This window comes from Macaca nemestrina, chromosome 4, assembly GCF_043159975.1.
Source record: "Macaca nemestrina isolate mMacNem1 chromosome 4, mMacNem.hap1, whole genome shotgun sequence".
NCBI lineage: Eukaryota > Metazoa > Chordata > Mammalia > Primates > Cercopithecidae > Macaca > Macaca nemestrina.
The window spans coordinates 28,398,327-28,426,255 of NC_092128.1; the positions used below are offsets into that span (position 1 = coordinate 28,398,327).

At 39.3% G+C, this 27,929-nt stretch overlaps 1 protein-coding gene and 1 long non-coding RNA gene across 2 annotated transcripts in view; one reads left to right on the forward strand and one right to left on the reverse strand.

Annotated features, from left to right (window-relative positions):
- Positions 1-8,842, reverse strand: part of LOC105471379 (uncharacterized) — a 142,847-nt gene extending 134,005 nt beyond the window's left edge. Inside the window, exon 1 of the long non-coding RNA XR_011621588.1 lies at positions 8,728-8,842. This is a non-coding gene — a long non-coding RNA (uncharacterized lncRNA). The remainder of the gene's footprint in view (positions 1-8,727) is intronic.
- A 6,833-nt stretch (positions 8,843-15,675) lies between these two features.
- LOC105471381 (KLF transcription factor 14) lies at positions 15,676-19,195 on the forward strand. Its single transcript, XM_011723825.2, has one exon. The coding sequence runs from the start codon at positions 16,020-16,022 to the stop codon at positions 16,989-16,991; it is 972 nt and encodes a 323-aa protein (XP_011722127.1). The 5' UTR covers positions 15,676-16,019; the 3' UTR covers positions 16,992-19,195.
- The last annotated feature ends 8,734 nt before the right edge of the window (positions 19,196-27,929 follow it).

A 27,929-nucleotide genomic window follows, 5' to 3' on the forward strand; every position in this document is an offset into this window, starting at 1 on the left:
TTGTTTAATATTGAACTTTGAAAGCTCTTCATATTTTTCAATACAAAATTCTTTTTCAGATATGTAATTTGCAAATATTTCTTCCAGTCTGTTGCTTGTCTTCTAATTCTCTTAGGTGTCTTGCAGAGAAACTTTTAATTTTGATGAAGTCCAATTTCTTTTTTTCTGTTATAGCTTATGCTTTTGATATCAAAATTAAGAAATCTCGGCCTAACCCTAGAACACAAATCTATTTTCTTTTTTTCCGTGAAAGTTTTATAGTTTTGGACTTTTATATTTAGGTCTATAATACATTTTGATTATAATTTTGTAGGAGGTGCAAGGTATGAAGTGAAATTCTACTCGGGAGGCTGAGGCAGGAGAATGGCGGCGTGAACCCAGGAGGCCGAGCTTGCAGTGAGCCAAGATCGCACCACTGCACTCCAGCCTGGGTGACCGAGTGAGACTCCATCTCAAAAAAAAAAAAAGAAAAAAAAAAAAAGAATGAATGTCCAATTGTTGAAGAACAATCTGCTGAAAAGACTATTCTTTCTCTGTTGAACTGTGTTTGCACCTTTGTCAAAAATCAGTTGCTCAGTTTGATCTATTTCTGAAATCTCCCCTCTGCTCCATTAATATTTGTGTCCATTTTCCCCCAGTACCACACTGTCCTAATCACTCTACTTTTGTACTAGCTCTTAAAATCAAATACTATGCATTTCCTAACATCCTATTTTCAAAAGTTGTTTTCCAAAATTGTTTTGATTATTTTAGTTTGTCTTTCCATATCAATTTTAAATACAATATCTACAAAAGCCACACTCCTACTTGGATTTTGATTAGGGCCATTTCAATCTATATATCAATTTAGGGAGAACTGACATCTACACAGTATTGAGTCTTCCAATCCATGGAAGATATGCCACTTATTTAGGTATATGCTGTCTTTCACTGGTCTTTTGTAGTTTTAAGTACGCAGATAACGAATATTTTGTTAACTATATATTAAACATTTCTCTTTTTGGTGCTAAATGGAACTGGTGTGTGTGGTAAATAATGCTGTTTTTAAATTTTGATTTTTATGTATTCATTGTTAGTATACAGACCTTATATTTTGAAAACTTACTAAAATGACTTCTTAGTTCTATGAACTTTTGGATAGATGCCTTGGGATTTTCTTATAGACAATAGTGTCTGAGAATTGAAGTGACAGAGTGAACATCCTTGGCTTATTTCCATTCTTAGGTGAAAATCATTCCATTTTTCACTGTTAAGTAAAATGTAGGTTTTTTTGTAGATGTCTTCTATAAAATTAAGGACATTCCTTTCTACTCCTAATTTTCTAAGAGTTTTTTAATCATGAAGGAATCTTTAATTTTGTCAAATACTTAATCTATTGAGATTATTCCAGTGCTTTAAATTTGATTTTTATGCTTAGCTCCCTAATTCACCTAGAGTTTATTTTTTATATGTGGGAGTGAATTTTTTATTATTATTATTTTTGTTTTGAGACGGAGTCTTGCTCTGTCGCCCAGGCTGGAGTGCAGTGGCACAAACTCGGCTCACTGCAAGCTCCACCTCCCAGGTTCACGCCATTCTCCTGCCTCAGCCTCCTCAATAGCTGGGACTACAGGCGCCCGCCACCATGCCTGGCTAATTATTTTTGTATTTTTAGTAGAGACGGGTTTTCACCGTGGTCTCGCTCTCTTGACCTCGTGATCCACCCGCCTCGGCCTCCCAAAGAGATGGGATTACAGGCGTGAGCCACCGCGCTCGGCCTAATTTTTGTTTTTTTAATAGAGATGGGGTTTCATCATGTTGGCCAGGATGGTCTCGATCTCCTGACCTCATGATCTGCCCATCTCGGTCTCCCAAAATGCTGGGATTACAGGCGTCAGCCACCACGCCTGGCCATGGGAGTGATTTTTATTTTCCCCCAAATGATTAGCTGTTGAACACTCTTTAATAAACTATCTATCATTTCCCCCACTCGTTTGAAATGTCACTTTTATCGTATACTGAACTCTCACGTATAAATGGCTGCTTCTAAACCATCTCTTTCTTCTGTCAATTTACTGGTCTATTTCTATGACAATACCACACTGAATCAATTACTAAAGCTTTATAATTTTTTTTTTTTTTTTTTTTTTTTTTTTTTGAGACAGTCTCGCTCTGTCGCCCACGCTGCAGTGCAGTGGCGTGATCTCAGCTCACTGCAAGCTCCGCCTCCCAGGTTCACGCCATTCTCCTGCCTCAGCCTCCCGAGTAGCTGGGACTACAGGCGCCTGCCACCTCGCCCGGCTAGTTTTTTTGTATTTTTTAGTAAAGACGGGGTTTCACCGTGTTAGCCAGGATGGTCTCCATCTCCAGACCTCGTGATCCGCCCGTCTCGGCCTCCCAAAGTGCTGGGATTACAGGTTTGAGCCACCGCGCCCGGCCATGATATGTTTTAATACCTGCTAGAAAAATGTTATTCCTCCTATTTTTTCTCATCCGGATGAATTATTTTGCCAAATTTTATACAGAAACCTGCTGCTAAGTTGAATGAAACAGTCTTAAATTTATAAATGTTTTGTAATAATTGTATTTTATAGCATAGAGTTTTTCTGTTAAGAAACAATGTTTCTTCATGTAGTCACATCTTTATGAGAACTTTACTTCAGCTGTATACTGTTTTTCACCAAGATCTTTATACAGTAACCCTACCAAAATCTTACTAGCTCTCAAGTTTTTCTGACATTTTCCTTGGACTTCTCTAGGTACATGGAAATGTGCATCTGCAAAAAGTTACGGTTTTGTATATTACTTTCCGACATGTATTCATCTTCTTTCTTGCCTTTTTCCCCATTGTTGTACTGAATGGGATGTCTACTTCAATGCTAAGTGGTAGTAGTAAAGGCTACCCTAATATTGTTTCTAATTTTAATGGGAATGTTTCAAGTATTTCATAGTTAAGCGTTATGTTTGTTGTAGATTTCCACTGGAAACCCCTTTTCAAATACAAGATGCTTTCTTCCAAGACTTCTTTACTAAGATCATTTTTTAAAGCCAGGAATGTGTGCTACACCTTATCAACTGCTTTTTTGGCTGCCTATTATATATTTTCTCTTCAGAGAATACAATGAAGTCTATTAATACACTTTCACCATCCAATACCATTCTTCTCCTGGGAAAAACTCAACTTGGGCATGATGCACTATTTTTAAAATACACTTCAAGATTTTGTACTATGTTCGTGAGATGAGTCTCTCTTTTTTTTTTTTTTTTTTTTTTTGGATCCTATCTTTATCTGATTTCAGAACTAGGGTAATTAAAAAAAAAAACCTCTTATGAATCGAAAAATGTTCAATCTGTTTTATGGGCTATGACCATAACACAGGAAATACCTGTTTTTAGTTTTGGTAGCTCCAGTTGGCAAAACTACTTGGATCTGGTGGTTTTTTTGTTTTGTTTTGTTTTGTAAGTATACCTTTGATTATTTTTCCATTTATTTTAAGGTAATGGTCCATGGAGTTTTACTCCTTACTGAACCAACTTTGGTAATTTGTGCATTTATGGATCAAACATTTTATCTTAATTTTAAAGTTGTACATAGTAATATTTGACTTTTTCCACATTTCCTGATCCTTATATTAAGCATATCTTCTTTTTTTCTTAATCTGATTCACCAAGCATTCATCTATTTTATTAGTCTTGCCAAATAAACAGTAATTGGTTTTATTAATGAAGCCCATTTGGGGTTTTTTGTTTCATTTATTTCTACTATTTTTATTTGGGTTTTTTGAGATGGAATTTCACACTTGTCGCCCAGGCTGGAGTGCAATGACATGGTCTGGGCTCACTGCAATCTCTGCCTCCTGGGTTTAAGCGATTATCCTGCCTCAGCCTCCCTAGCTGGGACTACAGGCGCCTGACACCACACCTGGCTACTTTTTGTATTTTTAGTAGAGACAGGGTTCCACTATGTTGGCCAGGCTGGTCTCAAACTCCTGACCTCAAGTGATCTGCCTCCCTCAGCCTCCCAAGTGCTGGGATTACAGGCATGAGCCACCACACCGGGCCAATTTATTTCTACTTTTATTTCTTTGGGCTTATTTTTCCTGTTCTTCATCTAACTCTTGAGTCAAAAGCTTTGTTTGTTTATTTTCACAATTTCTGTTTTCTACAAGCACTCAAGGCTGCAAATCTTTCCATTTGTACCACTTTGGCAGTACTCACAAATGCTCATTTGTGCATTTCTAAGTAGTTTGTAATTTCAATTTTAATTCTTTTGTAATCCAAGTTAATTAGAAGTGTGCCTTCTTATTTTCAAGAGGATAGTGCTTTTTTCTGTTTGTTGTTTTTTGCTGTCTTCTTGTTAAATAATAATTTTATGCATGTGGTCACTGTGTAGGTTGTATAATTTCTACTTTATAGAATCTATTGAAATTTTCTCTGTAAATATTCCACATACATTTAAACTGAATATATAAAGCTTCTGATAATGTTATTAGAATCTTCTTTATCCTTATTTTTTTTCTACTTGAAACGTTAATTTGGTTGGCTTTGTTGACATTTTCATAATATATCTGCTTTTGTTGTTCAATTTCAAATTCCTGGGTCATTTGTTTTAGATGTTTTAGGTAAAGAGCTATTTAGGGTTTTGAATTTTCTACCCTCCCTTGTCATTTTTTAAAACTCCAGTCTGAGGAGGGGCTCTATCTTTTCATTTGGTTAGTTAATTCACTTTGTGATTATTGACACTTTGGACTAACTCCTGCATCTTATTCTGTGTTTTCTATTTACCGTACTTTGTTACTGCTTCTCCTTTTCTTCTCTTCCTTTTCTTGAATTGATGACATTTTCCTTATTTAATGTTTTCTTTTAATGGTTAGGAAATCAGACCTCCTATTTCAATTTCTCCAGTGGTTACTCTTTCATTTTGTAGCACATATTTAAAATTATTTGATAAAATCAACGTCTTCAATTACTCAACATGACTAGCTTCTCTCTGAGCAAGTCAGGAACCTTTTCACACCTCTACTTTTTCCTTTGCCCTCTTGCTACCCACCATGTAAAGACCATTAGGGATTTTCATTCCAGAATGTCAGATGGTTGTTATTTCTCTCTTTCCCTCCCTCCCCTCTTTCTCCCCTCTCCCCCCAGTCAATAATTATTTTAAATTATGCTGTGTTTTGTCACTGGGTTCCCTGTCCCTTGTGTCTTCCTCTTTGATTCATTTTTTATCTTTCCAGAATACGATGTTTAGTGATTGTTCCGGAGAGGGTGCTTGAGTGGTATATTTCCTGAACCTGAAAACTTCTGAAAGTGTTTTCATTTTGCTCTCACACTGAACGATGGGTTCACCTGGGTACAGAATTCTAAGTTCAAAATAATTTTCCCTCAGAACCTTGAAAGCCTGGCTCCACTGCATCCACACGGCTGGAGAGGAGTGTCCCTCCCAATGGCCAAGATGCCCCCTGCTCTCCTTAATTCTGGACAGCAAAATAAAGGGGGAGTCCAGCCAGATGTTTCAAGGGCTGCATCCCCAGTCCACCCACTTATTTGGCAGATACGTTTTATGTATCTAATATTCCGGCTCTATTCTGTGATTTAAAAAAACAAAACATTTCACACACACAGAAAAGTACAGAAAATAATATGTCAAACAGAACTGTACCCATGCCCATACTGACAAATCTCATTCACCTAATTTTCTTCAGATTTTTTTAAAAATAAATAAATAATGAAAGAATCCATTGAAACTCCATTCCCTTTCCTCCCCTACCAGAGAGTAAACTTACTACTCTAAATTTGGTATTTATCACACCTGCTAATGTATTATACTTTTAATATATGGGTATATTATGGACATATATGAATAATCTATGGATAACAATACATAATAATGAATACAGCACTTACTACATGCCTATGTGTGGTCTAATCATATTACATGCATTAACTAATTAGTACCACACAAATAAAGTCGGTACTATTCTCATTCCCTTTTATGAATGAAGGAAAGTAACTCAATCAAGGTCATGTAATTGGTGAGTGATAGAAGCAGAATGTGGCAGTCTGGCTGCAGAGTCTGTACTATTAACAACTATAACGTGTTGATACAGTAATTATGATCATGCATTTACGTTGTGTAAAAGATATCATATTTGACAGTCTTCTAAAATCTTAGATTTTGTTCATTCTATTTACTAAGCAAAGCATTATCCATGATCTAATTAGTTTTAGTCTATCTATCTACCTAATCTAATCTAATCAATATATCTATCTACCTATTTATTTAGAGATGAGGTCTTGCCCCCCTGTTGCCAGGCTGGAGTGCAGTGGCACCATCATAGCCCACTATAACCTCAAACTCTTGGGCTCAAGTCTCCCAAGTAACTGGAACTACAGGCTCAGGCTGCCACACCTGGCTATGATATTTATTTTTATTTTTTTTAAGAGATAGGCCTTTGATATGTTGCCTCACTGCTTATTTTTACTACTGTGTAGTATTGTCTTGCATTTTAATGAATAAGTTGCTTCAAAAATTTGCAGCATTGTCTTGCATTTTAATGAATAAGTTGCTTCAAAAATTTGCAGCAAATGGTGCTTTGAACATATCTGTAGAAGTCTCCTAGGGCCAAATACAAGAATTTCTCTATAGCATATAACTAAGGTATAAAAGTTCTAAGTCACAGGGTATGTATGAACATCATCATCTTGACAGGTTATCATCAAACTATTGCACCAATTTCTATTCCCTTCATGAGAAAGTAGAGGGTCCTATGTCCCATGCTGAGATTTGAATCTGGTTGTTAGACTCCAAAGTCACCACACATACTGCTGAACTATTGAGCTGTTATACTGCAGAATCTTAACATCATCCACTTTTTTTTTCTGTCTCATATAAACATCTCAGTTGGGCCTTTGCTCTCAGTCTCATTATATAAAAATATTTTCCAATTATTTGCTATGTGCCTTTACTGTCTATGTGCGCACAACACTACAGGCACTGAAAAAGTGTTTGAAATTCATCAAAGAAAAGCTCATCTGTTTTTCATAAGGTCACATATAGTTCATTTAGACTTGAAATTAACATGAGTGTGAATGTCACAGGAAAGAAGTTCAGCGGATCTAGAAGAAACCTGACAGCTAAGAACATAGAGGTTTTATCAAGAATGGAAATTAAACTTTAAAAAATTAGATATTAAATGATTAGATTTCCTAGAATATAAATCTTTGTTTTTATAGTTTGACACAAAACAAGCAGTTTTAATTATATTTAGATAACATCTTATGATCATTATACTAAAAAACTATTAAACAAATGATTATATATGGCATTTTGAAAAACTCTACTGAGAGTTAGAATTCCTGTTCTCCAGAAACATACAGATAAAAATACGTAGCTTTAAAAAATCCCTTTTATCCTATTGCCCAGTCAGGGATGTAGCTGGACTTCACTGAACTATAAAAATATCAGACTATCCTGGCTACTCAGGAGGCTGAGGCAGGAGGATCATTTGAGCCTAGTTGAAGACCAGCCTGGGCAACATGGTGAGACTCTGTCTCAAAAAAAAAAAAAAAAAAGCATCTGACTCAGATCCAAGAGCCAACTCAGCTTCCCTATCTTCAAGTTTCCAAAAGCAAACTCCCAATTTCCACCTCCTATATCCTGCTTCATCTAAAGCCATCCCCATCTCAAAATAGAAAGCATATTCTTCCAGTTACTGGGCTGAAATCCTTGCAGTCATTCATGAATCCTCACGTTCTCTTATACCCTACATCCAACACCTTAGCAGATATCTCTCACTCTAGCTCCAAACAACATCCCGGATCTGACCACACCTCACCACCTTCACTGGTCTAAACCACCATCATCTTTGTCTTGGATTTCTGCAGTGGCATATTAACTGGTCTCCTGCTTCCACTCTTGTTTGCCATTGAGTCTACTAGCCACACAGCAACCAAGGTGAATCAATCCTCCTTAAGACTTCCCATCTTCCTCTCCACATTGTTTACAAGGCCCTACATGACCTGCCTCCCACTCAGCCCAGTCCCTGAACTCATGCTTCCCTTCCCTGTGCTAGACAGAATAATAGTTCCCCACAGATGTCCAGATCCTAATACCCAGAACTCAGATGGAATAAAAGCTACTAATTAGCTGATCTTGAGATGGGGAGATTATATTGGATTCAAGTGGGACCAATGCAATCAGAAGGGTTCTTACTAGCAGAAATAAGAGGGAGAAGAGTAGATCAGATTTACGCAAATCAGAGAATGATTCCACCCATCATTGCTGCCTTTACAGAGGAAGGAAGGGGTCCAGGAGACAGCTACTTCTAGAAGCTAGAAAAGGGCAAGGAAACGAATTCTCACCCAGGATCTGCAAAGAATATAGTCCTGTTGACCTCTTGATTTTAGCCAGTGAGACTGATTTTGGACTTCTGAACTAAAGAACTGTGAGAAACGGAATTTTTGTGTTTTAGGCCACTAAGTAATTTGTTACAGCAGCTGTAGAAAACTAGTACAAGCCTCTAAGCTGCCCAGCACCCCACATACTTCATGCTTCAAAACTTTCACACTTCCTATTTTTCTCTTAGATTTCTCTAAGGCTACTCCCTTCAGTTCACCACATCAGAACGGTCTTGCCTAACCCCCGCACATAAAATATCCCCTTTCAGAACTTGCTATCTCACTGCCCCTGTTTTATTGTTCTCCATAGCATCTGTCACTGAATATCTGAAATACTATGAATTTACTTACTTGCTTGTTATCAGGCTCTCTCACCAGGATGTAAGCTCCATGAGGGCAGAAACTGCTTTGTTCACTGCTCTATCACCAGTGCCTAAAACGATGCTAGGTGAAGAACAGGCATCCAATAAATTTGTTAAATCAATGAATGCCTGTGTAAAAGAAGGGACACAGTTTAGATTATGGGTGTTGGGATTCTCAGAGGAAGTGAAAATGGATGAATGATGCATAGGAATTATTAAGGCAAAAAGTGAAGGCAAGAGCAGTTTAGGTTTAAGGGGCAGCATATGCAAAGATTTTACAGTGTGAGCGTTCGAGGAACTAGTGTTTTCAAAGGCCAATGTAAGCTGGAATACAGTGACTGAGTAGGAGGTCGTATAGAAAGGTATATAGGAGCCAGATCATTGCCCGTCATTTTGAATTTGTCTTAACTGTGATAGGAAGGTTCTGATAACTTCATCATGCAGCAACTATATGGGGAAGACGCTGGAATGGAGCAAGAGTGAAGTAGTGGAACTAGTTAAGGGAACCCAGTAGTAAGATAGTTTGACCAAAAGCTGACGTTGATTTGGATTAGGGTACTGGCAGGAAAAAATGAGAAAAGAGATGGTCAAGACACATTTTCAAAGCAGAATAACCAAACTTGAAGGTTAATTAAATGTGGGGGCTGATGGAGAGGGAACTGTCAAGAATGACCCCAGTTTCCTGGTTTAAGGAGCAGGAATAGATGAAAGTGCTGTGTACTGAGACAGGGAAGAATACAGTAAGAGTAGATTAGGGGTAGAATTTGACTTTTTAATCTACTGTTTGAAATATCAATGAGACATTCCAGGAAGGCTAGGGAGCTGTCAAGTAGTTAAGACTCCCTGACATCTCTGGAAAAGAGATCTGGGCTAAAGATTATAAAATTTATAAGTTCTTGGGATACAGGTGTACTTAAATCATGGAAACTGTTTAAAATTACCTAGAGAGAGTGGGTAGAATTGAGAGAAGAAAACCTAGGATAGAGTTCTGTAGAAGTTTAAATTTTAGAGATTAGGTAAAGAGGTGGAATGAGTAATTAAGACTTAAACTGTTAAGGAACAGTTAGAAAGATGAAGACAGCCCAAAAGAATGTAGTATCACAGAAGCCAAAAGATGAGAATGTTTCAAGGATTGCTCAACTGCTCTGAGAGTTCTAGTTATTTGAGGATTGAATTTAGCAACAAGGGGGTCAATGTTAATTTTTTTCTCCTTTTGAGAAAAGAAAGCTTTGAAAATTAAAGTATGTATAATAAAAAATTTCTCACTTTACCCATTTTTAAATGTACAGTTCAGTAGTGTTAAGGACATTTACATTGTGTGGTGCATCAATGTTGATCCTGACAAGAATTTCTGTAGCAAAGTGAGGGCTCGATATTGAAGCAAACTTAATAATCCATGGGGGTAAGGAAGTGGTGACAGAACATATTCAGCACTTCAGAAATTTGGCTTTCATGGGCAACCTAGCTATGTGGCAGTAGCTAGAAGAGAAAGGAGAGTCGAGAGAGATAGAGGGATATTTTTTAACTGAAGGTATTAATCCATTATTGAATGTGGATTCAAATTATTCTGTACAGAAGAAAACACAGATGATATTGGAGAGAGAAAAGGTATGTTATGGATTGTGAATCATGAGAAAGCAAGAGACAATGGAGCTAGAACTAGAACAGACTAGCTTTTGCCAAAAGGTGGGAAGGAAACTGGCAACAGATGCAAACAGGTGTGCAGTATTTCTAGGAATGCTGAATGTCTGGGATGAATAATCATAAATGAATGGTAATAGTAATCTGTCAGCTTGTATACTCCTACTCATCTCTTCTACTATATTTATGTAACCCCTACTATGTACATGCCCTGAACTACTTGTGACCAAAGGAATAGACCAGTCAGCTGTTCAAGGCCTTCAGGAATATCTCTTTGATGTCGTTCCTGGAAGCTTCTGAATGGGCTTGGGAGAGATAACATTTTGGCAACATTTACTTCAAGGCCACAATATATGCTGCATTAAAAAATTACCCTTATTCTACTTTCCTTTTCAAATAATCCCCAATTACACTTCTAGACCCAATTCCTGAGAGGTTACACAATGAGCGCTGGTTACAGAATAGTTCAAGTGATACAATGCCAGGGAAATCCGGGGACAGCACCCTTCCAAAAATTTCATATTTCAGAAATCACAGTGGAATTATAAAGTATTTAGCACTGAATGGCAATAAAAGCACTACTTTAAAAACTTGCAGGATACAGATAAAGCAACCGAAATTTCTCTTTAAGGGAAATTTATAGCCCTTAATTATATATTAGAAAATAAGAAATACTGGAAATTAATTGATAGGTATTTAACTTGAAAAGCACTTAAGGTGCTAAGGAATAACACGCTAAACTCAATGAAAATGTAAGTGAGGGATTAATAAAAATAAATATAGATATTAAACAAATATATACATTTTAAAAGAAACAGATATATGATCAACAAGAAGATATATGATCTTCTTATTTGTAAAGACTACACATAAACCTCTATAAGTTTGTCTAAATATACAGACAAATCTTTGTTAAGACAAAAAAGAAAAAATAGAGAATTCACAAATATATGACATCAATAATGAAAAATAGGATATAACTACAGACACCATAAAGAATTTTTAAAGAGAATACCATGAACCATATACCAACATTTTAAAGGTTTAAATGTAGTATGTAATTTTTTAGGAAAAAGATGTGAATCATCAAAATTGATTGAAAAAATAGAAAACCCAAAGAAACCAACAATCATTAGAGAAATTAAATTGAATTTTCAAAATACGATAGTTTCACAGAGGAGATTTACCAAATAGTCAAGGAACAAATCATACCTATCTCATCCAAACTGTCACAGAATATAGAAAAAAGAAAGAAATTTCCAAATGCATTTTCCTTCTTGCACAAAGTGCAAGAAAGGAAAGTTTTAAACCAATGTCACTTATGAACATAGATGCTAAAATAAAATACATGAAGCACTATATTAATAAATAACAGTACATTAAGGCAAAGCAGGGTTTAACTCAGGAAAGCAAGGGGAGGTTCACATCAGAAATATCTATCAATATGACCTGTCACATTAACATAGCAAAGATAAAACCTGTAATCATCTCGGTATTTTTAGAAAAAGCATTTAACAACATTTCAATATTCATTTCATGGTTTAACAATATTCCTACTTTAAGCATAAATGGGATAGAAGGAAACTGATAAAGGGTTTCCACCAAAGACTTACAACAAATACCATAATTATGACACATGAGAAACATTTTCAATGAGATAAAAATAGGAAAACAATGCTTGTACTCACCCTTACTATTTGATGTTATACTGAAGGTGCCAGCCCATCCAAGGAGATAAGAAAGAGAAAAATGTATTAGGGGTGTTATTTATAGATAATATTATAATCTACATGAACACACAAGAGAATCTACAAATAAACTAACTAATAAGTTCAGCATGTTTGCCAACATTATCTAACACTTAAGGTTACTGCAAAATCTACAGGATCTCTACCAACGACAGTAGCAGCAATGACCAATTTAAACATTTAATAGAAAAGAAATCTCACTTATAATATCAGCAAAAGCTGTAAGGTACAATAGGAATAAGTCTAACAAAGAGGTATAAGAGTTTTATAAGCAAATTATAAAATGTTATTGAAAGACATTTAAAAATCAGAATAATATTAATGTACTAGGTGGCTCAATTTTTAAAGTTGTCATAGCGCCCCAATTTTAACCTATAAATATAACTAAGCAAAATACCAAAAGAGTTTTTCAATGCAACTTGACAAACTAATGCTAAAGTTAGTATAAAAGAATAGAAGTCCAAAAATAGTCTATACATCCATGAAATTAATAAAGCAGATTCTACAGTTATCAACATGGGTGGCTCTCAAAATCACATTGAGGGAGAAAAGCAAGTTGCAAAATGATATGTACATTACCTAACAATTTTTTAAATGAACAAAGAGAGGATATGCCCTTCTACACATCAAGATTTACAAAACCATAGTAATTAAGACCGTAGTATTGGGTCAAATTTGGTTTGATCAGTGGAAAAGGACAAACTAGAAACATATCCATGAACACATAGAAATTTAATTTACAATCATGGTGGCATTACACACTAATAAGGACACAAAAGACTGTTCGGTAAATCAGGTTACCACACGCCTTCCATATGGGGGTTGGGGGAAAAGGGAGGAGTAAAATTATTAAATTCCTACTTTACACCATTAAAAAAAAAAGTCCCAGATAGATCAATCTCATGTGTAGAAAGCAAAACTTTAAAACATTAAGGAAGACATAAGAGGCTACCTTTATGCATCAGGTATGGAGAGGTTTCTTTAATAATCCACAAATGACACTATAAAGAAAGAGATCAATGAATATGAGTACATTTTAAATTTTCTATAGTACAAAAGACATCAAAAGCAATTAAAAGACAAGCCACAGACTGAGACAATATATTTAATGTTTATACACATGAATTCCTACAAATCAGGAGGAAAAAAGATAAAACATACATGATCCAATGAAAAAAATGAACGAGGACTGTGAAAAAACAAATCTCAGACTTGGAAACCTCAATAACCAATAAACATATGGGAAAAAAAATGCTTAATTTCACTAGCAGTGAGAGAAATTCAAATGAAACAACAAGATACTGTTTTTTAAAATAATCAAATTGGCAGGAATAATAAAAGTCTGAATCTAAACAAGATCATGTGAGGGAAACATGAACTGTCATACACTGCTGATGGTTGTGCAAATTGAACCATTTGGCAGTCTCTCACAAAACTGAAAATGTGTGTGGAGCCCGGCAATTCTCCATCTAGGTAGATACATAGAGAAATTCTCACATATGTGCAAAGGAAACATGTACAAGTAGTACCAAAATATTGACAGCAGTTTAATATTCATCAATAGGGGAATGAATAAACAGGACACATTTGTATGCATGGATCTACAATATAGCAATTAAAATGAATGAACTGGATCTACATTTATCAACACGAAGAGAAAAAATAAAAACATACCATGAAGGAAAAAATCAAGTCCAAGAATAATATGTACAGTCTAATACCATGTTTGTACATTTAAAAAAATCATTTAAACCAATATTCTGCATTTTATAGGTTCACATCCAGTTAAAGTGTAAAACCCAGATTGGAAAGTTACATACCAAATTCATGTCAGTGTTTGCCTTTGGGGAAAAGGGTGGAGAATGGTATTGGGGGCAGTACAAGGGGAACTTCAATTTTATCGGAAATGTTGAATACTTAATAGATCTGAGGGCGACATGACAAAATGTTAACATATTAATTATATGAGACAGGTATATGGGAGCTTGTAATGTTCTCTCTGCATTTTAAACATCTTCACATTTTTTCTAAATAATAAAACCAAAACAGCTAGTAAATCACTCTATCTCTGATAGATTTTAATGCGTAGATAAATGAACAGTTAATGGTCTAGAGGAACTTCAGAAAAATTAACTGTTTTGCAATGGAATCGCCTTAAAAATAGTAACACTGACAATATTATTTAAAAACTGCTGAAATGAATAAAGTAGATTCTATAGGTGTCAACCTGGATAGTTGTCACAATCATATTGAGGGAGAAAAGTTGCAAAATGATATGTATACTAGTGAACCATTTACTTAAAAATTTTAATAAATAAACACGGGTATATACATATATTTACATATATAATTAGGTAATAAGGGTATCAAAACAAATGCAGATTAAATAGCCACTTTATAATACTAATTACCTAGAAAAGTGAAGAGGGAGAAAGGTGAATGGGACTGGGGAGGGAAATAAAGTGACATTCAACTCTATCTGTAATGTTTAATATAAATAAAAACACGAAACAACTATAACAAAAATTTCACATTTGATTATCCTAGGCAGTAAATACATGAACGTATGTTATTCTTGCTGCATACGTATTAATTTTCAAAAGAAAAAGTACTTAAGAACTACAAATAAAATGCACATAATTCACTCATAAAAGCTTGTATACATCAAAAACTAAGATGTGACTATTTTTAGAAATTATCCTGTTTGTTTTTCTATGTGGTTTTACATTTTTTAAAAGAAAAACGAGGGAAAAAATGAAAGCAATGAAGACACGTAAAAGAAACCGTACATGCATTTGATTATAAAAAAGGCAAACCTCCACAATCACAAAACACCATATGAGCATTCTATATCATGTGCTGCATTTCCTTACTTTTAACTTTTGTCAAAAGCAAATTACAAGAGACTGCCTAATTGGAAACGTGACTTTCTATTATTAAAATGGTGGGAGTCCATTTTAATGTGTTTATCTCGCCGCTAGACTATAATTTATATTTCAGCGTTTAAATTTGTTTGGATGCCAGTGACAGGTTAATGCAGTTTAAACATGCATTTTTCTTTCGTTGGCTGAACAGTTAAATCGTTACCTAAAGGATTTTAAGTTTCAATTTCAACCGGGAGAGGATTCTTTGCTTTTCCAAGGTTAAAACTGTTTCTGGTTCGAGATGCTATTAATTAATGGCTACGTAGCGGATCTATTTAGGGAACTGCTCCCGGCCCCCGGGTTCACAGTTGAGCTGCTCAATGAGAAAACTTTTTTTGCTACAGACTTGGGGATATTTGCAATTTAGCCTGAGAGCGGCGAACGGGGAGTGAAATGGAATTCCAGACCACTTCGCTAACAATCGCAATTATGAACCGAAAGACATGTCAGGTATTAGCCATTTTTTTCCTTAAAAAAAAAAAAAAAAAAAAAACTTTCTGGGACTCCGCGGGACACCCAGCTGGCTACGGACCAGCGGACGGCGAGCCGGGGGGAGGGGGGGCGAGGCCGCGGCAGCCCAGAAGTTCCGACCGGGGAGTTTCGCTCCGTTACCATTACCTGGCTCGCCGGCAGAAGAAAGAACGCGGAGACAAGATAATTTCTGAGGCTGTTAAACATGACTTAGCCGGGGGGCCGCGCGTTCCGAGGGGGTGTCCTGCGGGCCGGGGCGGGCCTCCGCCGCCCCCGCGGGCTCCGGTGCGTCAGGGGCGCGTCAGGCGGGGCGGGCTCCGCGCGGGCGGCGGCGGCAGCGGCTGCTGCGGCGGCGGCGGCGGCAGCGGGCTGCGGGCGGCGCGCACCCGGCCTCCTGCTTCTCGCTCCGAGGCTGCGGGACGGACGCTCCGGGGAACTCCCTAGCCCGCGGCCGGCCGCGTTCGGACGGCGCTAGCCGGCGGCCGGGCGGTCCCAGCATGTCGGCCGCCGTGGCGTGCCTGGACTACTTCGCCGCCGAGTGCCTGGTGTCCATGTCCGCGGGCGCCGTGGTTCACCACCGCCCGCCGGACCCCGAGGGTGCGGGCGGAGCCGCAGGCTCGGAGGTGGGTGCGGCGCCGCCGGAGTCCGCTCTGCCGGGTCCGGGGCCACCGGGGCCCGCGTCGGTTCCCCCTCTCCCGCAGGTCCCCGCCCCCAGCCCCGGCGCGGGCGGCGCCGCGCCCCACCTGCTGGCTGCAGGCGTTTGGGAGGACTTGCGCGGCAGCTCTGGCGAGGGCTCCTGGGAGAATTCGGGGGAAGCTCCACGCGCCTCGTCCGGCTTCTCCGACCCGATCCCGTGCTCCGTCCAGACCCCGTGCTCCGAGCTGGCTCCCGCCTCCGGCGCCGCGGCGGTCTGCGCTCCCGAGAGCTCCTCCGGTGCGCCCGCCGTCCCGAGCGCGCCTGCCGCCCCGGGCGCACCAGCAGCCTCTGGTGGGGTCTCTGGAGGGGCCCTAGGGGCCGGCCCCGCCCCCGTCGCGGATCAGGTGCCCCGGAGGAGGCCCGTCACACCTGCTGCCAAGCGCCACCAATGCCCCTTCCCGGGCTGCAACAAAGCCTATTACAAGTCGTCGCACCTCAAGTCTCACCAGCGTACCCACACGGGTGAGCGTCCTTTCTCCTGCGACTGGCTCGACTGCGACAAGAAGTTTACGCGTTCCGACGAGCTGGCCCGCCACTACAGGACGCACACGGGCGAGAAGCGCTTCTCCTGCCCCCTCTGCCCCAAGCAGTTCTCCCGGAGCGACCACCTGACCAAACACGCTCGCCGCCACCCAACCTATCATCCAGATATGATCGAGTACCGGGGGCGTCGTCGCACTCCCCGCGTCGACCCGCCACTCGCCAGCGAGGTGGAAAGCTCCGCCTCCGGCTCCGGCCCCGGCCCGGCGCCCAGCTTCACCACCTGCCTGTAGGACAGTCATTGCTGTCAGTCTTACCCTCAAGGATGATCCCCCAGGCGGTTGTCCCTGCCTTCTCTCTGCCCATCCCCCTTTCCCAGAGTCATTACACCAAGGCACAGACTGGTTCCTCTGCTTTGAGGGTGGGTCCAGGCAGACATGTGGACTCTGGGGAGGTACTGGGGGCCGAAAAATAGCGGGAATTCTTGCAACGCGTATATCATCCTAAAAGTGGGGTTTGCCTCAAGACAGCCCCCGGGAACTGATAAGAAGGGATGAACTCCGGTACTCTCCGGAGTACTGAAGATTCTCCCCTCCCAGGAACCAGGGATGTGAAACTGGAATTCTCAGATGCCTGAGGAGCTCCCAGTCTCAAAGGACTCTGGTGTCTCACCCATCCACCAGGGCGGACCTTGGAGAGGGTGTCAGGGGTGGCAGTCTTGGAGATGTCCAGGACTGGGATGGTGAGAGGCCTTTGGAAACAGAAATGATTTCTATTTCTGTAAACAGCAATGTTTACTAATTTATTTTTAGCATCTTTTAAATAGGGATTCCAGGTTGATGGGAGGCTAATGCCCTCCACTCCCCCAATTGCCCCAGCTACCTCTGCTAGGAGAGGCCACATAAGCTCCATGTAGATGTGTGGCTGGGATATGCTTCTTGATGTCTGGGGTGTGAGTCTGTTTGCAGGTCCTATTGCATGATTTGGAACCCTGCGCTTGCGTCGTAGCCCTTCTCCCCATTTCGATTCCTCCTTGAGGATGGTAACTTCCTGGCTCACTCTCACGCTGAGATTGGTTAAACAATTTGAAAACAACCGTAAAGGCACCAGAAAGAAAAGGGTGGTCCAGACTAGTTCTCTCTTCACTCAGAGAGAAAACTCAAGCGACCTTAAGGTTGGGCGGGGCCCAAAACAAGCGCGTTCATAACCATTGATAACTTTCAGGGAAATAGAGGCGTGTGGACACAGCTGCCCCACCTTATGTAATCTCAGGAGTGGTAGATTCTGTTCATTTCCTAATGGCTAACTAGGGGGTTATTTCCCTCAGAGTCTGCAGATTTTTGTTTCTGAAACAGGTGAGTTGGTAGATGGGAGAGGGAAGGGTAACAGACTGGTTTCTTTCAAGGAGCTGGCTGCCTTGGATTTGAGGAAGGAGTAGCGAGGTGATAGGTATTATCAAATAGGAGGACCTTTCTCCTCTGACCATATAGTCCCTCCAAGTTATATCCTCAGGGCCCCTCTCCCAATAAGAAGGAATCAGATATCAACAGTATTTGTTTTTTCTGTATGTGTCTCTGCTGCTGTGGATGAAATCATTGACCACTCTGCTTGTGTATGTGTGAATGTGTATATATGTGACCCTTTCTTTGGAGATGAGGCTGAAAGGCACTTCCTGCCCTGGGAGATCCCCTCTGACACCCTCCTGAATATTTTGCAATAGTCCGTCACTGACATTTGGGGAAGATGCTGTCATCTCATAGGACCCTAACAGGCACCTGGTTAAACAAACTGCTTTCCCCTATTTTGCAGATGAGGATACTGAAGACTAGATAAGCTCAAAGTCATATGCTGGGTTACTGGGAAGAGCCATGACTAGAACTTAGGTGTCTGGCCTGCTAAGTGACTCTTTCCCTCACACTTGGTTACCCCATCTCTTCCTCCTCTCTGGAACCTTGGTCCCTCCCTCCCTCCGTATTCTGTATTGCTTCTATGTACCTTTACATGTTGATTGAACCCTTTGCCTATTGTGTTTGACCCAAAAGCCCTTTTCTTAACAGGTTACTTTCCCTCCCTTCACACCATGTTGACATAAAGTGAGAATAACTTTTTGGCATCGTAGGAGAGACTTTCTCTTTGGACCTGCTAGGTTAATTTTCAGTGTGAATTCCCTTCTTTTTCTGGTCCTGGGCATTCCAGCATCCTCAAGAGAGTGAATGATACAAACATGGCATTGGGACTCTACTAAGTGCTTCTACACTAAATGAGGGAGGGGTCCTTGAAAGGACCCAAAGAGTATGGCCTATGACCCTGAAGAGGTTCAGTATTTCCCATTGAAGGCTAAGCAGGGAAGGTAAGACTGTTGAGTTACCTGTGGGAGGAGAAGGCCCCCATTGTGAGATTGATTTTTGGTGGTGAAAGGAGTCCTCTCTTTGCTCTGTTTGTCTCTTCAGCTAGGGCTGGATAGCTAGGGCACTGTGGGTCCTATTGAAGACTACTGTTTCCTCTTTGTCCTTTTCAGTTGAAGATCTGCCACCGGGCAAGTGGACCAAAGAAACTAACAGGAATTTCCACTAACCATTCTGAAATTGGTTTCAAGAAAGCTTGGCTTTTCCAATCACCTGTTGATAAATAACTTTTGATTCTCAAGCTCCCAAATAGTGTCCTTATTTGGGTTCTTGTACATTGGGGACTTTCATCTGGGGATGGCCTCGAGAATCTCAATGTGACATGTCTTTCATTGGTAAAACTGACTCCTCCCAGGTCTTGAGGTGGTGGGGAAGGAGATACTCAGGACATACATTGGAGTAGCCAGATACAAAGTTTTTAGGTGGGTCTTTCTTGGTCTGAGTATTGTTGTTACCTTTTTCACTCCAGCAACCAGAGAGTTCTCAAGGAGTAGTTAGTGAAATGCCGTGAAAAGGGCTTCCTAATTTTATTGGTGTTTCTTTGGTTTCTTTTTGTTAATCAGATGGTGCTCAATGAGTGAGTACATATGGGGGTTGGTTGGGGTCAGATTGAACCTCTGAGCCCTTGCCCCATCCCTGCCATCCCCAGTTCTGATGTAGGAATGACCCAGTAGCAGAAACTATTCATAGACCTCTTCCTGAAATATGGGTTGGAGGCTGGGGATGAGTTCTAGGTCAGACCTTGGGTGTGAGGGAGTTGGATCCCCTGCTTCTGCTGGGAGGATGTGAAGAATACAGGCTTTGCCCCCACCCGTGGAGGCAAGAATATGTCATTTGTCCCTATTTCCCTGTTCTTCTCCAAGCAGGGAACCATTCTGGAATGTCATTTGTGACCCCCATCTCTACCTCTACTCACTTGTCCCCAAAGGAAAAATGATTGTATTCTCTGATGGAGACATAAGGAGGGGAGGTCATTGTACACACACACACTTAAGTTCTCTCTTTTACACCTCCCTGCCTGCAGTGTGCATGCACTTCACTCAGATCCTGCTTCCATAGGGTAAGCACACCTGCTGAGCCCCAGACCTGCCTTCTAGAGGCAGGTTTGAAGAACACCTCTCTCTGTTCCTACTTTTGGGGCAGCCCTGCTCCTTGCTGCTATCCAGGTAAGTATTTCCACTGTGTGTTTTTCTTTGGGTAGTCCAGATCCAAGACCAGGAATTAGGAGGAGTGGGGGAGACAGTGTATTAGAAAGCCCAGTTTTGACCGTGATACAGCTTCATCAGCAAAGTAACATTTGACCCTTGAGCAACATGAGTTTGAACTGCACAAGTCCACTTATGTGCAGTTTTTTTTCAACTAAACAGTTCAAAAATAGGGTATTTGTGGGATGCAGAGCCCGCTTATATGCTGTTCTTTACACATATACAAAAAGTCACATGCGAATAGAGTATAAAAAACTCTTCATATACATGGGTTCCACAGGGCCAGTTGAGGGGCTTGGGTATGCGTGGATTTTGGTATACGCAGGGATCTTGGAACCAATCTCCATGTATACCGAGGGATGACTGTACTGATATTTTGACCCTCATTTGTCTGATTCTTGTATCTATTATTCATTTGGCTGATAACATAGAGGGGAAAGAGGTAGAGTTAATATTCTCCCTTAAGCCCCACCACATCGAGATGTGCCTTGCCTGTTAAATCTTGAGAAATAGGCACTTCACCTGGAATTAGGGAATCAAAATAAGATGTGTGGAGATTGGATGTCTGTAATGCCAGAGTACAGGGCTTTAGTGCTTTAATGATCTTCAGCCTTTCAGTTCTTTAGTCGTTTCAAGTCTTAGCAGCCTATGATAGCAAGTGTCCTCACACAAGCCACTGATTTTTTTAGAGTCTCTGAGCATAGACTTTGGCAAAAGTGAGCTGTACAGACCACTGTGGCTGATTTTGATTCACATAGATGTAGCTGAGACAGGATCACTGCAGAAAGGGAAGGCACTATTGAATAGATCAATTTGTGCTGCCTTTATTCTCAGCCAGAATTGCAGTTGAGGATTCTAAGGTCAATGGCATAAGTTCCATGTATATGTAAGAGCACAGGTTAGGGACATTCTAGCTCTTAAGTTCTTCTGGGAAGTATCAGGTCGTATCAGATCAGTTTCCCCCTTACCTGGATTTGAAATGCACCCTTGAATAGGGCTAAGGAGAGGCCAATGGGAGGCTTCAAGTCCTTTAATTTATATGGGATATCCAGAATCACCTTCTATTTATGTTCCAAGTTGATGCCAGATGTGTTTACTATATAAGCCCTGACAGTGGAATTTCAGGGCCTTGGCTGAATTTCTTGTGTGTTCAACCACAGAGAAATGGTGGATTTTATCATAAATACATAAAGAAGAATGGAAGTTTTTGTTATGTAAGGGTTTGAGGAAGAGAAAAGCAATAATCCCAAAGACAGGAAAGGTATTAAAAAGGCTTTTGCCTGAATCCTTCTCTCCCTAGGAATCAGAGTCTATTCAGGAAATAAAATGGGAGCCATATTTGTTTCAAATATATATTTAAATCTTGAAGTCAAAATAGAAGCAGTGCAAGGGTGAAAACTGAAGAAAGGAAGACGGTTTGATTAAGCTGAAAGAAGAGAAGGATTTATTTAGAAGAAAGGTGGTATTTTCAGAGGACAGTATTGATGATGTGAAAAGAAAAATAAGAAAGACCAGTAGCCAACAATCTTAAACATGGAATTATAAAGGAGTGGCATTTTTATAATTAGTAGGTTAGAGGAGGTGATTAGAACCCTAAGAGATCTAACAGAAGCATGGATGCAAGCTTTACATGAATGTCCATCTTCACTCAGGATCTCAGGTCCAAGAAAATATTGAGAGGTACCTGCTTGAATTTGCAGAGAAAGCACTGGAAAATCATCCCTATGACTGAGTTAGGTATAGTAGATGATTACAAAAAATGTAAACAATACTTCCAAGTATTTTTAGCTTAGTTTCAGTGATATTACCATTGTCATTGGGAATATAGATGGTTGCTTGGAGGACGTACAGAAAGAAGTAGGTCTTTAGAAAGTGTAGGAAGATGAGACACATGAAATATATCAAAGTAATTGATCAAATTAATAGAAATTAGGAAGCAAAAAGGCATGACCATCTCAACAGTTTCAAAAATAGGTATTTGTTAAAACTCAGCAATGATTTGTGATTTAATTTAAAAACACCTTAGTAAAGTAGTAACAAAAGATAATTTCTTAAGTTGATAAAAGGTATCTGCCAAAAGCCTACTATAAAAATCAAACTTAAATGTTGAAACATTGCAGTCTTTCCTATTGGCCACATGGTAAGATACAAAGAAAGTCTAGACAAACTTCAGGCAGGTAATCACATAAAAATACAATAAAAAAAAAACATTAAAAATCCATCAATTGGGAAATGTAAAAGGAAGCCTCTACGTAAGTCAGACAAAAAGGGAAATTGCAGAAATTTAGAGCTGAATGAAAACAAAAAGCACTATATAGCAAGCAAAAAACACCAGGGGAAGAAATGTAGTTTATAGCCTTAAATATTTTATTCAAAAAAGAGAAAGATTGAATGAAGGTGAATGAACTAAGCTTTCAATTCCAGAAGAAAAGGAAAACAAACATTTAAATATTACAAAGGTTGTGGCCTCCAAAAAAGCATACTACATAAATAGATATGCACTATATGTGTGGTTTAAGATTTTATAGGGATGTGGGGAACGGAGTGATTAGCACCAAAAAAATCTGAAAGCAATTCTGGAGGGGTGATAATAAAAAAAAGGATGAAAATATGATCATTAGTAAAGCAGAAATTAATGAAACAGAAGAAAAAATAGGTAGCTTGAGCAAAACTCTTTTAAAAGGCTAATAACAGTAGGTTTCTTTGCAAATATAAATTTCTTAAAAAGAGAAGTCAGGTCAGGTGCAGTGGCTCACGCCTGTAATTCCTCCCAAGGTGGGAGGATCATTTCAGCCCAGGAGTTCAAGAAGCATGGCAAAGCCCTGTCTCTACCAAAAAAAAAAAAAAAAAAAAAAAAATTAGCTGGGTGTGTGGTATGTGCCTGTAGTCCCAGCTACTCAGGACACTGAAGCCAAAGGATTGCTTGGGGCCAGGAAGCCAAAGCTTCACTGTGATCGTGCCACTGCACTTCAGCCTGGGCAACTGAGTGAGGCCCTGTCTCAAAATTAAAATAAAATAAAATAGAAAGCACAAAAAGTTATCAGGAATAAAAAAATAAATAAAATCATAACACAAAAAACAGATTTTTAAAATTAGAATAATACAAACAACTTTATATCAAGAATTGAAAACTATATGGATAATTTTATAAGGAAATGTAAAATTTCAAAATGGTTTAAGAAAATGTAGAAAACCTGAAATTGAAGTGGTCGTCAAAGTTATATCTCCCAAAAGGCACTAGGTCTTGGCAGTTGTATTGGCAAATTTTCTAAGTCTTCAAGAAAAAGATAATTTCTATTTTTATAAAGCACTCTAAAGCATAGAAAAGGATAGAAAATTAACCAATTTATTTTATGTAGTCAAGCTAACTTTGATACCAAAACAAGGCAAATTAAAAGACAAGAAAAAAAATACACCAATTTTATCTATAAAGACAGGTCCACAAATCCTAAGTAAAATTCAGCAATGAGTGACAAGAATAATGCATCATAATTGTGTGAAGTTTATCTGAGGTATGCAAGATTAATTCAATAATATCTATAAACATAATTCACTACATTAATTGAATAAAGAAGAAAATCATTTACTTTCTTATGTGCCAGCAATCATCAATCAGAAAATGTAATAGACTAAGTGATTCCATATTTGGTAGCAACAAATAACATAAATAACATCTATGAAGAATACTATAAAATTTTTACTGAAAGACATGAAAGAAAATAGGACTTTTGAGACCAGCCTGACCAACATGGAGAAACCCCATCTCTACTGAAAATACAAAATTAGCTGGGCATGGTGGTGCATGCCTGTAATCCCAGCTACTCGGGAGGCTGAGGCAGGAGAATCGCTTGAACCCGGGAGGCAGAGGTTGCGATGGGCCGAGATCATGCCATTGCACTCCAGCCTGGGCAACAAGAGTGAAAATCCATCTCAAAAAAAAAAAAAAAAAAGAGAGAGAGAGAGAGAAAGAAAGAAAGAAGAAACTAGGACTAAGTGGATAAAAATAATGTGTCTGTGGATGGTAAAATTCAATACTCTAAAAATGTCAGTCCTGTCCTCAAATTAATCTATATAGTTAATGCAATTCCAATCAAAACTCCACAATAATTTTTCTTCGAGCTTTTTAAAGGAAATATTACAGAAGATCATAGGGGAAATGAAGGAAAAATTGCTTTACCAGATATCAAAATATGACAAAGTTACAGTAATGAAGGCAGTGTGGTATAATGCAGGAATAGACAAAGAGATAAGTGGAATTGGATAAAGAGTTCAGAAATAAACCTGTAAATACAGTCCAGTGGATGAGAGAGGTGGCATTCATGTAATCAGGGAAAAGATAGGCTACTTGATAAATGCTATTGAGACAATTGACTCTTCATGAAGAAAACAAAATAATACACAGCATTACTTTCTCTCTCAAACATTTCATAACAATAAATTACAGATGGTAAAGACATAAACATGTTTAGGCTATAAAAAAAAATAGTAAAAAATACTGGAAAATCCCTCTATCATTAAATAAGGAAGGTCATCTTGTTTAGGACACAACAAAATTAAAAATAAAAATTTAAAGAAGGAAAAAGACAGATTTGACTGCATCAAAACTTTTAAATGTTTTACATTTAAAAGCCTAAACACAATTAAATATCAAGCTACATTCTGAGAAAAATATTTGTCAGGCATAAGATCAATGTCTGGAATATATAAAGAATCAAAAATTCAAGAGATAAGAACCAAAAAAGTTGGCAAAGTATAGTAATAGGCAATTAAAGAAAAGACAAGGATTGAGAGTGATGGTTAGGGGCTCTCTAGCCTTACATATAATGCTTTCACTCTTTTTTTTATTAATTTCTTTGTAGAAATGAGGGCAGAGTCTTGCTTTGTTGCCTACGCTGGTCTCGAACTCCTGGCTTCAAGCAATCCTCCTGCCTCAGCCTTTGGAAGTGGTGAATTACAGGCATTAGCCTCTGTGCCCAGCCTGCTTTGACTTTTTTAAAAAGCAGAATAACCATGTATTGCTTGTATAAGTCAACAAGATTGACATTTTAAAGTATTTTAAAGGACAGAAGCAAAATAATGGTGGTTAAGGAAAAAAAAAAAAAAAAAAGCAGGTCAGACGCAATGGCTCACACCTACAGTCCCAGCACTCTGAGACAAAAACTCGCTTGAGACAAAAACTCAGGACCAGCCAGGGTAACGTAGTTGTCTCTCTAAAATAAATAAATAAATAAATAAATAAGTAAGTAAATAAAAGTTAGCTGGACATGGTGGTGCATGCATGTAGTCCCAGCTATGCAGGAGACTGAGGTGAGAGGATTGCTTGAGCCCAGGAGGTTGAGGCTGCAGTGAGTTGTGATCACACCATTGTATTCCACCCTGGGCGACAGAGTGAGATCCTGTCAAAAAAAAAAAAAAGAAAAAAGAAAATCCTAGGTTTGGAAATGTGGAAATGATATACCAAACAAATGTTAAGTGTTAATAAAAGCAAGAAGGTGTGACATAATTAATGTCAGAGTCAAAATACAATTACAAGCACAAAACTTGAGTGCAGCAAAGGTAGATAATTTTATCTGGAGAAAAAGCATAGTGTGCCTGCATATAGGACTGTCAGCTCAGGAGCTCTCATACCTATTCTAGGACTTGGGCAGGGAGTTTCTTTTGCCCCTCATCCCTCACTAGGAATTCAGAGACTCATTCTCATTTTCTTAAGCTCATTGGAGGGATAGAGTTAGGGGAGTGTCAACACAAACCACACCAGAAATGAGCCCAATCTGAATTCTCAAAGGAAAATCTCCCACACTCCACTCCAGAGTACTCTTTTTCTCTCTTATTTTTCCACCATAGCTCTTGATGATCCAGAGCTTGACCCAGAACCCTAGTTCCCCTATCAAAATATTCCAGTTTAGTAAAAGGGAAGAAAAGCAAACAGTCAAAACATACAAACATTTACGATTCAACTTGAAAGAAAAAAATGTAGCATTTTTTATTGTCTATAGCTACTTGTGTCTTATTAAGAAGCTCCACCTCCTGTTAATGACAGGTGAAAAATTTAAACTTGTCAATTAAGGTAATTGAGTTATATTTCAGTTAGTCTTTTTCAGTTTAAAATATTCCCATTCAATTTAATTCAGTGTTTTGGGTATAAATATTCAGTCAATTCAAAGCTCAAACTCTCCCCTTCTTCCCACCGTGGTCCCTGAATACTGGGAGCTTACATATACTCAGAACAGCAGAAAGGGAAGCAGTCTCATGGCTGTGTCCTCTGCTGTTCTCTGGATCCTCACTCATTTTCTATGCTGTGTGACTGTCTTAGGGGTCTCTGGGAATATTGTGTTTGTGCCCAGTGAATTGCAACAGGTCCTGTCTGGTGTTTTTGGTGGCTTTCTGACACTCACTGCTGGAGTCTGGAGTCTGGAATCCTGCTATATCTCTTACTGGAGGTCTCTGCTGGATGTGGCTTCCTCGTCCCCAATGCAGACTTCTCCTGGACCTTGGGTTTTCTCAGCACTCCTGCATGCTCTTTCCAAGGCATAAAAAATATTCTGGTCATCCTCCATTCCACACCAAGGCCACAGGGAACTGGGGTGCAAACCCAGGTTCATCTGCCTAGATACCTCTCAACCATGTAAGGACTACCTCTTGAATGGCACTGTATTGCCCCAGTGTCACACTGAACATGGAGTAAAAGTGAAGGACAGGCCAGACGTTCCAGATTCTACCTCAACTTCTCTGGGGTTCCTGATGTCATGCCCATCTTCCCATTCTGGGCCAAGGTCCAAGGTCTGAAGGGACTGAGGGGTTCCTTCCCAGGGATCCAAGGATTGGTTAGTCTCAACCCCTCAAACCTGCCCCCTGCCCTTGGCTCTTACAACTGGAAGAGCACTTTACTTTCTCCCTCAGCAGATGGCAACTTCCCACCATCATAACTGAAGTGTGCTGTACTTTCAGATTAGAGTAAAACCTTATGTCCAAGCTACGCTCTTTGCTCTTAATATTTAAGAGGTTTTGGAATTTTGAGCTTATTTTCTCGAAAAAGCTTTCAAGACTGTTATTTAATTTTGGGCTTCAAAAGCTGAACTCAAGTCCCGTGTACCCTTGCATTCTTGCTGTAACAACCATAATGCTCTCTGGTGAAAAAGGATGCCTCTGGTTGAGAAGGGAGTCATTATACAGAAGAGAATAAGAAAAGAAATCCCATTAATATTAATATTTTCAAAACAGATTCTCTACTTCATGTCAAGTTTTAGTCTGGTTAAAGATTAAGTTCTTAGTTCTGAAAGTGGAACCCAGAGCAGAATTTTTTATTTTATTCCCCCCCCCCCCTTATTGGGTCTTTATAAGAGAAGACAGTTACCAAGTATAAGTAAAACAAAAGAAAGCTTTGATCTGTCTTCTGCAGACCCCTAGAATTAGGAAAATCCCCAGGGAGATGTGGGACTACAGATACGACTCTTACAAACAGGGTATGGAACAAGTAGGTGGCAAAGAGGAGATCAGCAGCCTCTTGTCAACCCTGCTGGTCCCCAAGGAGTTCCCGGTCCACTCATCCAGTCAAGGGACAGACAGCAACTTGGTTGCTGAGTTCCAGCAGGGGTCAGCAATGGACTGGACTGAAGTGCAT